Genomic DNA, 13,602 nt, shown 5'->3' on the forward strand with positions numbered 1-13,602 from the left:
AAATTTGCTCATGAAAATGCAGACGCAAAACATGCTTGTCCTTTAACATCATGGGCTATTTATTTCTGTATTTCAGCACGAATAACAAGGCTGATCAATAATAAAGACAAAAGCATATATAATCATAGAACAAAAGCAAAAAAGAAAAAGAAAACACTACAGTGGGATCATCAGATCATAGCCCTGCTCCTGTTATAGGGGGAAAGGATGAAAGTGGTGGCTTATACCAATTTCAGCCTTCGGATCATCTATATGTCAAATGAGGAACAAAAGGTCCTTATTTTCATTCTTCAAAGTAACAGTGTTGGATCTGTCTAGCTATTTGATTCTTGGAGATATATAGGCACGCACTGGATTCTTCATCACAACCAAGAACTCCTCCTTTTCTGAAAGATCAACACCTTCCCCATCCACTGTTTTGAACTCAAAATTCCAGACCAGATTTGAAACAAGATACTGGAGGAGAAGCAATCCTAGTCTGTTCCCGGGACACATCCTTCTCCCAGCACCAAAGGGCATCATCTTGAACGCTGTTACATCAGACACTTCTTCTCCAATGTCTTCACTAGTCAACAATCTCTCCGGCCTAAACTCCATGGGATTCTCCCACACGTTTGGATCTCTCCCGATCAGTGCTGTCACAATGTTCACCGTCGTGTCTTTTGGGATTGTGTAGCCGCCGAGCTCAACATCTTCCATGACCGTGTGTGGAATCAACGAGGTGTTTGGAGGGTGAATTCTCAGACTCTCGAGAACCACTGCTTTCAGATATGGAATCTTGTGCAAATCATCTTCCTCAACTTCTTTCGCTCCTTTTGCCACCACCTCGCTGATTTCTGCAAAAAGTTTCGATTGAATTCGTGGGTGTTTCACTAAATATGCCAAAACCCACTGCAGCATCGTTGTACTTGTGTCGGCTCCTGCATTGATGAACTCCGAGCACAAGCTCAGAATATCTGCTTCTTCCACATTACCTTTCTCTCCGGATATTTTCAGGTCCAGTAAGGAATCTGTGTAAGAAATCAGTTCGAATGCCTTGCCTCTCTCTTGTCTCAACTTCTTCCGGGCTCTGATCAATGGCAAAATCACATCATCTTGGTTCTTCAAGAATTGTAGGTACCTTTTCCAACGGTTTCTGAGAAGCAACTTCCCCAGTCTGGGCCAGGTACCGAACACACTGAACTGCTCGTAAGCGACAAGAAGTTGATATTGTGTTCCTTCAACTTCTTTGATTTGAGTCTCGCTGAGTTCTCCGAAAGCCATGCAAATGAACAAGGAAAACACAGCGTGGTGGATATGATCTAGCAGACGGACGGGCTGATTGAGCTTGGAAGATTCATGGAAGCCCTTGATCAATGAGTCCAAGACACGCTTGCGTTCAACAGAGTAAGATTTCAACGAAGTCGGGTGGAGAACTTCCGAAATGAGATTGCGACGGAGGGCTTTCCAGGTTGGGCCAAAGGGGGTTGCGCCGATATCTTTGCGCTTGTTGCTGAGAACAACGCTAACGGGGACGACTGCAGGACGGCTCGCAAAGGTGGCGCCATGTCGAACAAGGGCTTGGTGGGCAAGGGTGTAGGAGGTGATGAAGATGAGGGGTTCAGAGCCGAGATAGACGGTGAGAATCGGGCCATACTTGTGGGAGAGATCATAGATGAGAGATCTCAAATCAACCATGGATTTGGGAAGCAAATGAAGATTTCCTATGAAAGGCAGGGTTGGGGGTCCCGGCGGGAGATTGCCTTGGGAAACATTCTTCTTGGTGGTTTTGGAGGAAGAGAAAAAGCTGAAGAGCGATTTTAGGGAAAAACAGGCAGAGAGAGAGATGAGGATGATGAACCAGACCTCCATGATTGACCAATCTCTATAGTGCAGAGATGGAGCTTAGCCCTGTTCTTGGGAGAAGTGGGTAAGCTTGATGAACTGCATGAGGTATTTCTTCTCTATATATACAAAAAAAAAAAACGCTCCAACCAATCCACAATGGCCTTCCAAATGTTGAGTGCAGCAAATGTTTGATAATTCTTTATAAATCACACTTTCAACTTATTAAATAAGATGTGATTTATTTATTATCATTGGACGATCGTTTATCAAATATTTTTTTATTATTTAATAATAATAAATATGTCACATCTTATTTATTAATTAGATGAGAATAAGATAAATGTGTCCTATATAACCTTACTATTTTTGATTTTTTTAATCTTTGGGTAAAGCCGCCTCTCCCCCACACCGTTTGTTTGTGTTTGAAGGTATCTCTTCCTCTATTCTCTACATAATATTTGTAATGAATGCTGGAATTGGAGTATAGTCTTAGGTAGAGAGGCATTAAATTAAAATTATTCAACAATTTTAAAAGCTCCTCCATATTTTTCTTCTATGGAATGTTAAAATTTTCTGACTTTAGGGGAAAAGATAATGTGATATTGGTAATCAAGTCTGCAATAAATAGTATTTGAAAATGTTTGTTTATGTGAAAAAATAGATTTTTCAGTTCCCTTCCACTTCATCCAATACATACTACATGATGCTTAATTCCCAATTCCAAATTTGGATTTCTCTACTTTCATAATTAATTAAGTGGACCGGCCACATACCTAAAACGTCGAAAAATCATTTTATAAAGTATTTGTATGAGATTTGCATACTTAAAACTTATACATAATATTATTTTTCGTGTTAATGACTACTAATAGATTTATTAAGACACATCAGTGATATAGAAACATGTAGCATCAATCTGGACTATTGTACAAAACTAATATATTCAAGAGAAATAATATTTACAGTTTTAAAGTATGTAAATCTGTGGGCTTTCTTTTAAAAAAATGAATGAACATGTTACTCATATAAAAAATTAATTTTTTAATAATAAATTTTATTATTTTTTAAATAAAATGTGCAAAATTTACTACCCTAAAATGATGTACATGATTACTCGATCTCCAAATGGCAACACTATTTAAGAATAACCTCTTTAGATCAAACGCCTCTTGTGACAGAAGCTTCGGAGAGGATAGAACGGAATGCCACGTGGAGCATGTGTATATATGTGGCCAATTGAATGCCTTGCAAAATAGACGAGTATTGACCGAATCGTTTCTGGGGGAGACTGGTGTTGAATGCAACCGAATTAAGTGGTGTGGTCACTGAGGTGTCTGCTCAGAACATTACGTCTCGTTTCTTTCCGTACTTCATCTTAATTCATTTTATTTTATTTCATTTAATTATTATAATTTTTTTAAATTTTAAAATTAAAATAATATCAAAAAAATATATTTAATAATATTTTATTTAATTTTTAATTTTAATTTCAATCATCTTATCTCATCTCATTTATAAAAATAAACGAAATCTTAAGTTGTATTTAGATGTTGAATTGAGTTGAGTTCTTTATGAATAGTAATAGGTTGAAATGATAAAATAAATTTTGTAGAGTTCACTTAAAATAAGTTTAAATGTGTTTCAATATTAAGATAAATTTAAAGCATTAGTATTAGATTATGTAAATATAAATGTAAAATTTACATAATTTTATATGATTTTACATTTAGTTATTTTACTTAAAACTTATGCTCACATTAGATTATCTATATATTAATCAAAATAATAATAAAATATTATAAATTTAATAATATTTTTTTAATAATAAAATGCTAATGCTCGCGGGAGGAAACGGAGAGAATAATCAAATAATATTTTTATTCAATAATAATATTTTTTTGAATAATAAAATATCTCAAAATAATAATAAAATAATATTATAAAGGCCCATGATGAAAGGGAGAGAATTTGTTAGCCGGAGGAACAAACCGAGGGAAGAAATCAAAGGGAAGAGAGTGTGGATGAAAGATATAGTTTTTTAATAGATTTGGTTAAGTTACAATGAATGTCAAATATAGTCATAATAGTTGATTTATTGTAACTGAAAGTCATTTTGGTTTATATTTACATAATTTAATGTAGGTTATTTTTATCTTTTATTAACTACAAAATTTTTTATTTTATTTGTATTTGTATAATTCAATACCAATGCTCTTATATATATTTATGAAAAGTTAAAAAAAATTGTAGGTTTCACGTGTAAATAAATATTAAATTGAAAAATATTGTGGGTTCTATTTGTAAAGAAGTTTTGAATTGAGATGAATTTAATTATTTGAGAATTACATATTTAAATGTTAAATTTAACTTAAAATTAAATTGAACTGAATTAAACTCAAATGAAACTTAAATGAGTTTAACAACTAAACGGAACTTTAATTTTATTTATATAATTTATTCAAAATTTTTTTGCTACTGGAAACAGGTGTTGACCACCGTTTCGTTGGGCTACAGGATTCAACCCCCTTCCAAGATTAATCACCAATGTATCTTTGTATCGCAAAAGTTCAAAAGCATTTAATTAATAATGAAGAAGGAGTAATGTTTTATGTATTTATAGTTTTACTTATATTTTTATTTATAAAACTCATTTTATTAGTTTTTGTTTTAAATTTAAATTTTGAATTTTAAATTTTAAGATTTTCAATATAACAATAATTGATATATAGAGAAATAAATTTTTCTTAAATACATTTAGTATTTTCTAAAGAAGAAATAGAGATGAAATTAAAATTTATAAAATTTTTGTGTCTGTAAATATGGATTTCGCGTTTTAAATAAGTTTGAAAAATAAATTTGCAAATTTCTTTTAAAAGGAATCACTATTTAGATTAAAAATAAAAATAAAATCATGACTAAAGGTAACCATTCCTTACATTCCGTTTGGATGTTGAGATGAGTTGAGTAGAGTTGTGAGTAATAATATTTTATGAGTCTCATTGAGATAAGTTTATATTTTTTAAGTTGAAATGAATTTAACTTTTTAAGTTTAAATATATGAAATAGATTGAGATGAGTTTAACTATTTTATTGGAAGTTAAAAAAATAATGAGTCTTATCAATTATTTATTTGAGATGAATTGAATTTAATTCAACAATCAAACATAATCCTAGATAGCTCGATCTGAGCCATCTATGAGCGTGGCTACCATCGAGTAGTCTTGAAAAGAAATTACCTCCTAGTAGATGGCTCTCGGGTGGCCACTTAGGCTCTAGAATACCACCAATATTCTGCCCGGAGATCAAGCGCAACAACATGACCTGTTTTGTTGCTGCATTTAATTCCTTCCCACTTACAACAATCTTCATCATTGTCCCAAGAAGATAGCCAGTGGGAAGGATCGACGAGGTGTTGTTTGAATTGGAGGAGTGCTTGTTGTTCTTCCTCTATGCATCTGACTTTAGAATCACGCAAATCGAAACTAAATCTAAGTTTTGTTGCATTACAAGATAAGAGTCCAAGTAGTAGAAGCAGAAATTGGAGATAACAAGCTCTCATTGTTTTACTCTCTATTTGGAACACTTACAAGAGATATTGTATCTTAAATGCAAGTACTCTGGGTTTTGATATCTCAAAGAGAACTAATCGATTTGTATTTATACTAGTTTTGATATCTACTTAATGCAAGTCCAGGAACATAAATAAAGTAGTTTGAAACCGTGTGCGGCATGAACTCGTAGGACCTACTTACATGATATTGCTAACAATTATTAAAATGTCGAGATAATTCCCAACAACTGCCCAAGATTATTGAATTAATTAAAATGGTTTAACATATAGTCAATGATGGTACTGCACATATAATGAGTGATAATGAGTATAACTACTTTTCAGTCTCATTCACATATATGCAGCAATATGTAACAACTGATCTTTATAAGGAGTCGTCATTAATGCGTGTAACATAAGGTCAATAATTGGTTGGAATAAGTGGTAGTAATTAGTTGCAATAAACGATTGGGCATAAAGTCATTCACATGTCAGCATTAATTTGTAACAATTTTTTAGGAGAAATTAAGCTCACTCGAATTTAATTGGATTGATCAAGTCAATTTGCGTGTAACATAAGCTCAATTATATGAAATAAATGGTAGGAGAAACTTTCAGAGTGATGTCATGAGTTTCAAACTTTTATTATATGCAAACCCCTACCACGCGCCTACACGTAATTATTTTAGTCATTTGGATTGGCAAGATTGATAGAGTCATAATTATTTTATAATTATAATTTAATTTTTAAAGAATATTGTCTTTAAATTGATATCGATTTTGTTTTATTCTGAATTCGAGAAATAATAATCACTACAACAAATTTGAGATTTTGGGACGAAATTATTTAGGGACGAAATTTTTTTCATCCCTAAAAGTCATTTTTTGAGACGAAATTTAAATTTCGTCCCAAAAAATCGATGAATTTAGAAAATCGTTCGAACGTCAAAATAACCATTCGAACAATATTTTCTGTGACGAATTAAATCGTCTCAAAAAAATTTTCCCGTTCGAAAGTGAAAAAATACGTTCGAACAGTAAAATTTGGCGGATAATTACTTTATTATGGCGGGAAAAGTTCAAAAACGTTCGAACGAGAATTTGTTGTGTTCGAACGGAAAATATTTGGTGGCAAATCCTGGCGGGAAGGTTTCTAAACCGTTCGAACGGAATATATTTAGTTAGAACATATTCAAGCACCACATTTATACATTCGAAGGTATAATATTAATCTCGGTACGAAACTCAAAATATAAAAAATATATATCATATATACAAATTCATTAATTAATTTTATGTAATTAATTTTAAAATATTTTAATAATTTCTTTTACGTTAAATAAGATTTTTAGTTAAGTAAATATTATCAACCACATATATATTAATCAACCAAATAAAGCAAATTATCAAAATGCCATATATATTGTTCATAATTACAACAAAAGAAAATATAAATAAAAGATAAAAACTATTGTGATGCGAGGTCTCTACACACATCCTCGACTGCAGCTAATTGTGTCTCTACCTGTGTTAGTCGAGTACTAACTGTGACCTGAGTTGCATTATTGGCATTAATCGTTGTACGTAACTCATTAACCTCTGTACGTAACCCAGAGACGGTAGCCATAATCTCTGTACGCAACTCAGACATGGCAGTATGCACTGCATCAATCATTGCTGATGTGTGTACGCTGATCTCAGCATGCAATATGTCAGCCATCTCCTCGTGAATATATGTGCGTGATGTCTCAGCTTGTGTAGATGTCTCACCAGCCGATACTCCAATATCTCCCGGTTGCGCATCTCTCTGAATCTCAGCCCTGTCAGGAACAACCCCATGAAAACGAAATCTAGAGTGTCCCATGCTCCGTGATAGGGTGGTGCTGTTGATTGGTGCCATCGGAAATCGGGAACGCTCGGCAGGTTCGGACACAACCCCGGCATGTAGCAAAAATCGAGTGATGAGGATCCCAAACGGAAGTATATCTGTCATAATGAACCGTGCCTCTGATCGGATTCTCTCAAATATATAACCAACGAGGTGGATCGGGATGCCACGAGCGACCCGTATTATAAATCTCGCTCGATCCATGCCGACCTCGGTCTTGTGCTGCCGTGGGTCAATATTATTGGCAATGATCAAATTCATAATCTTGAAGAAAGAAGATAAATCTGCCTGCCTAATACTCTTGGAGCCATCGTACACTGGAGCATCTGGACCAATAATCAAGTCTCTGACCTCGTGATTAGCAAGTGTATCGATCTCATCTGTGTAATCTAGTCCCTTGTCCTGAGACATAGCTGCATCACCTGAAGGACCAGACTCTCTAGGCGGCAGGTTTGGATAGACATCAAGAAGCCTAGGAATACCCAGATATGCAGCGAGTCCGTCCGCTGAAAATATAACAGGAGCTCCTCGGACACAGATCCTATATGCCCCTCCATCGTCTGGGCTAGCAGCACCGAGCTCTTTATAGAACTCAGTAACGATCTCAATGAAGGAAACGAGCTCCATTCCTTCTTCTCGCTGATCTAAGATTGGTGCCCAACCACGATCATTGAATACTGATGGGAGGGAATGACCCTCCCATATAAGAGTGACAAAATCAGATAGTTTTACCTGTCGCTCAAGTAAAACGGTCCGCTCTCGAACTGTTTGGATGGAAGGTTCTCCTGATCTACCACGTTTACGGCCCCGATAAGACATTATTATGACCCTGAAATTTTAAAAATAAAATATACATTCAAGATTAGCGATAAAATCTAATTACGACTAAAAGATTTACAAAATTATATACTAATAGCAATTTAATAAATTAATTGATAGAACATATAATCAATTAAACGATGAAAACAATTTAATAAGCTAATAAAATGTTAATGGATTGAATTTAATAATTAGCGTTCGAACGTCTAAATATATGGTCGAACGGACAATTAATAACATTCGAACTTGTCGATCAAGTTCGAACGTACAGGTTACCCGTTCGAACGGACTGGTTAATACCGTTCGAACGTAAAACAGATCTAACTCGGCCATGGCTGAGTCAACTTAGTGGCCATGAAAATACTCAAAAATTAATCGATTCCGTGGTTTCTTCGACTATAAACAAAGTACTCTTCATTTCTAAACATCCTACGATAGATTTATGATGTTCTACGGTAATTATTGATGAAAAAATGTAATTTAAAAAAAAAACAAATGAAATCATAAAATTATAAAATAAACGGTAAAATGAGTTTGAAAATATATACCTTTACTTGGGAGGAAAAGTGATTGACGTATGTGCTGATCACGACGGCAGACGGCGGTGAATGTAGTGCGTTCAAACGTTTTCTCGCTTTTTCAAAAGGTGGGGATGGCGGCGTGAGAGAAATCGCTACCTGCGATAACTTATACGTGCATAACCGTTCGAATGTTAATAGTTAAAGTTCGAACGTTAATATAAAACCGTTCGACTATTACTATTTCACGTTCGAACAGAAGTTTTGTAAGTTTATTAAAAAATATATTAAATGTATACTATATTTATATTCCTATAAATTGTTATAATATATATACTATTATAGTAGATTATATATACTGTAATATATATGTAATATTATAATATATATTATGATAGTAGAATACTTTAAATGAAAGCATAATAACTTATAAAATATTTTTTTATAGTATAATAGTAATATATCATAATACTTTACTATCAAAGTGTTATATATGAGATATTAATATATATATAGTACCATATAATAGCATGTAGTGCTATATGGTATGAGTTTATACTTAACTAATATATGTCATATTATATATTCCATTATACTTTACCTACTAAAGTTATATATGATATTATACAACATATATATATAGAGTATAGCTTACTAATATACTATCATCTTATAAATTTCTCTACACTTTATTATGTGACCTTAGTATATTTGAGGCTATATATATGTGAGTATATATTACTAATACATATGATCTTAATAATATATATGATAGTATAGGTCACTATATATATGATAATATATATTACTATATATACTATATATTTAGTATAGATTACTATATATATGATAGTATATATTACATTATATATGATAGTATATATAACTAATACATATGATGTTATAGTACTTTTCATTTAATGATGAAAAAAGTTATATTTAAACATAAAGGATATGTGTTCGAACGATACTCGTAAACCGTTCGAACACATATGTTAACGTTTGAACGTAAAAAAACATTCGAACGGACAAGGCAAATGGCGGGAAAACATCCTGCCAATTAAAGACAGCTGGATTACCGTTCGAACGTAATTTGTTATAGTTCGAACGGATTATTGCAGTGGTGGGAAAATATCCCGCCAATTAAACTATAGTATCATCTAATATGTCTATATATATTAATGTTGTTCTTTTATTCAAAAGGTATAATGAAAAAAAAAATATAAATAAACATTTACAATACCGTTTGAACAGTTAGAAATTAAAGTTCGAACGGTTAATTTTTGAGCGGTAATAAATCAATAACGTTCGAACATACTTTTGTTACGTTCGAACGTGAAAATTAGGAGGGAATTTTCTCCCGCTTAATATTTTCACGTTCGAACGGTTAGTAAATAACCGTTCGAATATGAAATGTTCTTCAAAAACAAGACAGAACCTCACAATTCTGTTTCTCTCCTCCTGTGCTGTCGTTCCGTGTGGTCGCCCGAAGATTACCCCTTCGCATATCAGAGGTATTCTTTCTCAAACTAGCCCTTAAGCTCAAAAAAATTGTTCATCTCACTCCATTATTCTCGGATTATTACTTGTAGGATAGTTTGTGATTATTCTCGGATTATTCTCGGATTATTTCCTTTTCATCTTCAAAAATTCAGGTATTTCTTTTAAAATAGAAATGTATGGTTTGAACTTAATATTTTGCAATGTTAGAAAGTTGTATGCTTTGAGATTGTTGTTTGTGTTTGTAATTAATGGAGTTTTCGGCGTTGTTGAAGACGACTGGAATTTGGAATGAATACGTTCGAACGGGTTAGGATTACCATTCGAACGTATTCATTTTGTTCGAACATAGGTTCTCATCGTTCGAACGGGTAATGACATTACATCAATAACGTATACAGAATACGTTAGGTTTGGGATAGTTATAAATTATATGTACTACTAAATCACAAATAATTAGGACCAACTACCATTTAATATTGTTAATTCTAAATAAATAAAATTAATATTCAAATTAAAATACTACTAAATCTTTAAATTAAAATAGAAATAGTTAAGATTTAATAATACTTAAATACTTAAAGATAAATTAATAAAATTAATATTCAAATTAAAATACCACTAAATCTTTAAATTAAAATATAAATAGTTAAGATTTAATAATACTTAAATACTTAATTATAAATTAATAAAATTAATATTCAAATTAAAATACTACTAAATCTTTAAATTAAAATATAAATAGTTAAGATTTAATAATACTTAAATACTTAATTATAAATTAATAAAATTAATATTCAAATTAAAATACTACTAAATCTTTAAATTAAAATACTTAATTATAAACAGGTAAAACTAATATTTAAATTAAAATCTGGAATAAATCTTGAAATAATACCTACCAATTAAGTTTTTGTTGTATTGTTGTATAAATAATATGTTGTTATTGTTTGACATATATTAGCATATTTTGCATTGTTTGTTCATCAAAATAAACCTTAGACCCGTTTGAGAGTTATGAGTCCGGATGAATGCTTGATTGATAACTCTTGAATTGTCCAGAGTGGACAGTTTGGGATTGTAAGATCATTCTCGCAAACTATAGAACTATATCTATTGTCGTCCAACATTATGATTTTGGTAGATTCATCCATTGGTCTCTGGATATGCAGTTTCGGTGATGGTGCAACGACGTGTTAATCGTCAGTGCACACAACCAAACGAGCATATTTGGAGAACTATGGGGAGATGCTGCTGAAATTTTGTTGGACGTGACAGATAATAGATCATAGGTTGGCGACTATGATCTTACAATACCGAACGGGATAGGACCAACTACCCGGTGAAAGGTGGCATACTCATTAATTGGTACATGATATATAGTTGTTTGCTGATGCATTACAATATTGTTTGTAATGAATATAGTCGGCATGGATAAGAGTTGGATGAGAGTTAGCGATCGATTGGGTCAGAATTACAATGTATATGCTGAAGGTGTTAAGAAATTCTTGGAATTTGCATTGGGTACATGTGATAGTGATGGGCGTATCAGATGCCCATGCAGAGAATGCAGGAATTTGCGTTCTCATAAGATAGACTTGGTGAGAGAGCATCTGTTTGTCAAATGTATTGATAAGGGTTATACTGATTGGGTCTTACACGGCGAACCATATCCAACTTCATTTGGAGCTCCACATGAAGAAGAAGAGATCGATGAAGATGTACAACCAGAGATTGTTGGAGATGATTACGATGAGGATATGGAGGAAATGTTAGGTGACATCGGTGCGGGAATGTTTATGGATGAAGGTGACACGGACACATCAAGCTCAAATGATGGGGGCCATAACACTTTTGCACGTTTGTGGAATGATTCACAGCGTGAGCTATATCCAGGATGCAGAAGACATAGTAAGTTGTCGTTTACCGTAAGATTACTTCACATAAAATCAATGTGTCGATTATCTATTAAGGTAGTCAATATGTTACTTGAGCTGTTTAAAGAGGCACTGCCGACAGACAATACTTTACCTCGTAACTTCTATGAAGCAAAAAAGTTGAAACGAGGACTCGGATTTGATTACAACGTAATACATGCATGTAAGAATGACTGCATATTATTTTGGCGAGAGAATGAGCAGTTGAACAAGTGTCCTATATGCCACGAGTCAAGATGAATATCGGACAAGGCAAATGTTCCGCAAAAGGTCATACGCCACTTTCCATTGATACCTAGATTACAACGATTATTTATGTCACGCGCAACGGCTGTAGATATGACATGGCACTCATCAGACAGAGTAAGGAACGATAATATTTTGTCACATCCTGTTGACTCCCAGGTGTGGAAGGAATTTGATCAGGAACACCCATGGTTTGCTGAAGAACCGCGTAACGTAAGACTTGGGTTGGCAACAGATGGATTTAATCATTTTGGGAACATGAGTACTAGTCATAGTACTTGGCCAGTTGTACTTATGCCGTATAATCTACCACCGTGGAAGTGTATGAAAGATCCATATTTCATGATGAGTTTGCTCATCCCAGGTCCGAGGTCATCGGGAAATGATATAGACATACACTTACAGCCATTGATTGCAGAATTGAAAGATTTGTGGGAGAATGGGGTTGTCACATTTGATTCGTCAACAGGCAAGTCGTTCAAGATGCATGCTGCGGTGTTGTGGACAATAAATGATTTTCCAGCTTATGGGAATTTGTCAGGTTGGAGTACTAAGGGGAAAATGACATGTCCAACTTGTAACAAATATACCAAATCTGAATGGCTTACGTACGGGAGGAAATTATGTTTCATGGGTCATCGTCGATTTTTACCTGGTGACCATAGATGGCGTGAAAATTCTAGAATGTTTGATGGAACTGTTGAATGGGGCCAACCTCCACCATATTTGTCTGGCGAAGATGTACTTGCACAATTTATAAATGTTGGTTGTAATGAATTTGGTAAAAAACAACGAAAGAGAAAACGAGCTACGAATGAGTTGAATTGGACAAAGAAGAGTATATTTTTCGAACTCCCGTACTGGTCGAAGTTAAAATTACGACATAGCCTTGATGTTATGCATATTGAAAAAAATATTTGCGAATCCGTATTGGGAACATTGATGTCAATTGAAGGAAAAACAAAAGATACAATAAACTTAAGGAAGGATTTGAAGCGGTTGGGAATAAGACGGGAAATGCAGTTGCAAGAAAATGGTTCGTCTGTCTACATGCCGATTAGGTGGTATACATTGTCAAGGAATGAAAGGGTTACATTTTGTAAGTGGCTAATGAAGATCAAATTACTGGACGGTTATGCCTCGAATCTAACAAAGTGTGTGAGAACAAATGATTGGAAAATAACTGGATTAAAAAGTCATGATTGTCATGTTTTCTTACAGCGTATCTTGCCTATTGGTATCCATGGGTACTTGACCAGAGATATGCGCGTGGCTTTGACTGAGTTGGGTGCATTTTTTAAAGACTTATGTGCTAGG

At 33.5% G+C, this 13,602-nt stretch overlaps 1 protein-coding gene across 1 annotated transcript; it reads right to left on the bottom strand.

The window, feature by feature from the left end:
- Positions 1 to 318: 318 nt before the first annotated feature.
- Positions 319 to 1,851, bottom strand: LOC121255203 (cytochrome P450 89A2-like). Its single transcript, XM_041155482.1, has one exon. It carries the CDS (start codon positions 1,849 to 1,851, stop codon positions 319 to 321), a length of 1,533 nt encoding a protein of 510 aa, XP_041011416.1.
- Positions 1,852 to 13,602: the final 11,751 nt, after the last annotated feature.

Source organism: Juglans microcarpa x Juglans regia, chromosome 3D (genome assembly GCF_004785595.1).
Source record: "Juglans microcarpa x Juglans regia isolate MS1-56 chromosome 3D, Jm3101_v1.0, whole genome shotgun sequence".
Classification (NCBI taxonomy): Eukaryota; Viridiplantae; Streptophyta; class Magnoliopsida; order Fagales; family Juglandaceae; genus Juglans; species Juglans microcarpa x Juglans regia.

Coding starts and splice junctions, on each gene's coding strand:
- LOC121255203 (XM_041155482.1), bottom strand. CDS start 1,851: ATGGAGGTCTGGTTCATCATCCTCATCTCTCTCTCTGCCTGTTTTTCC.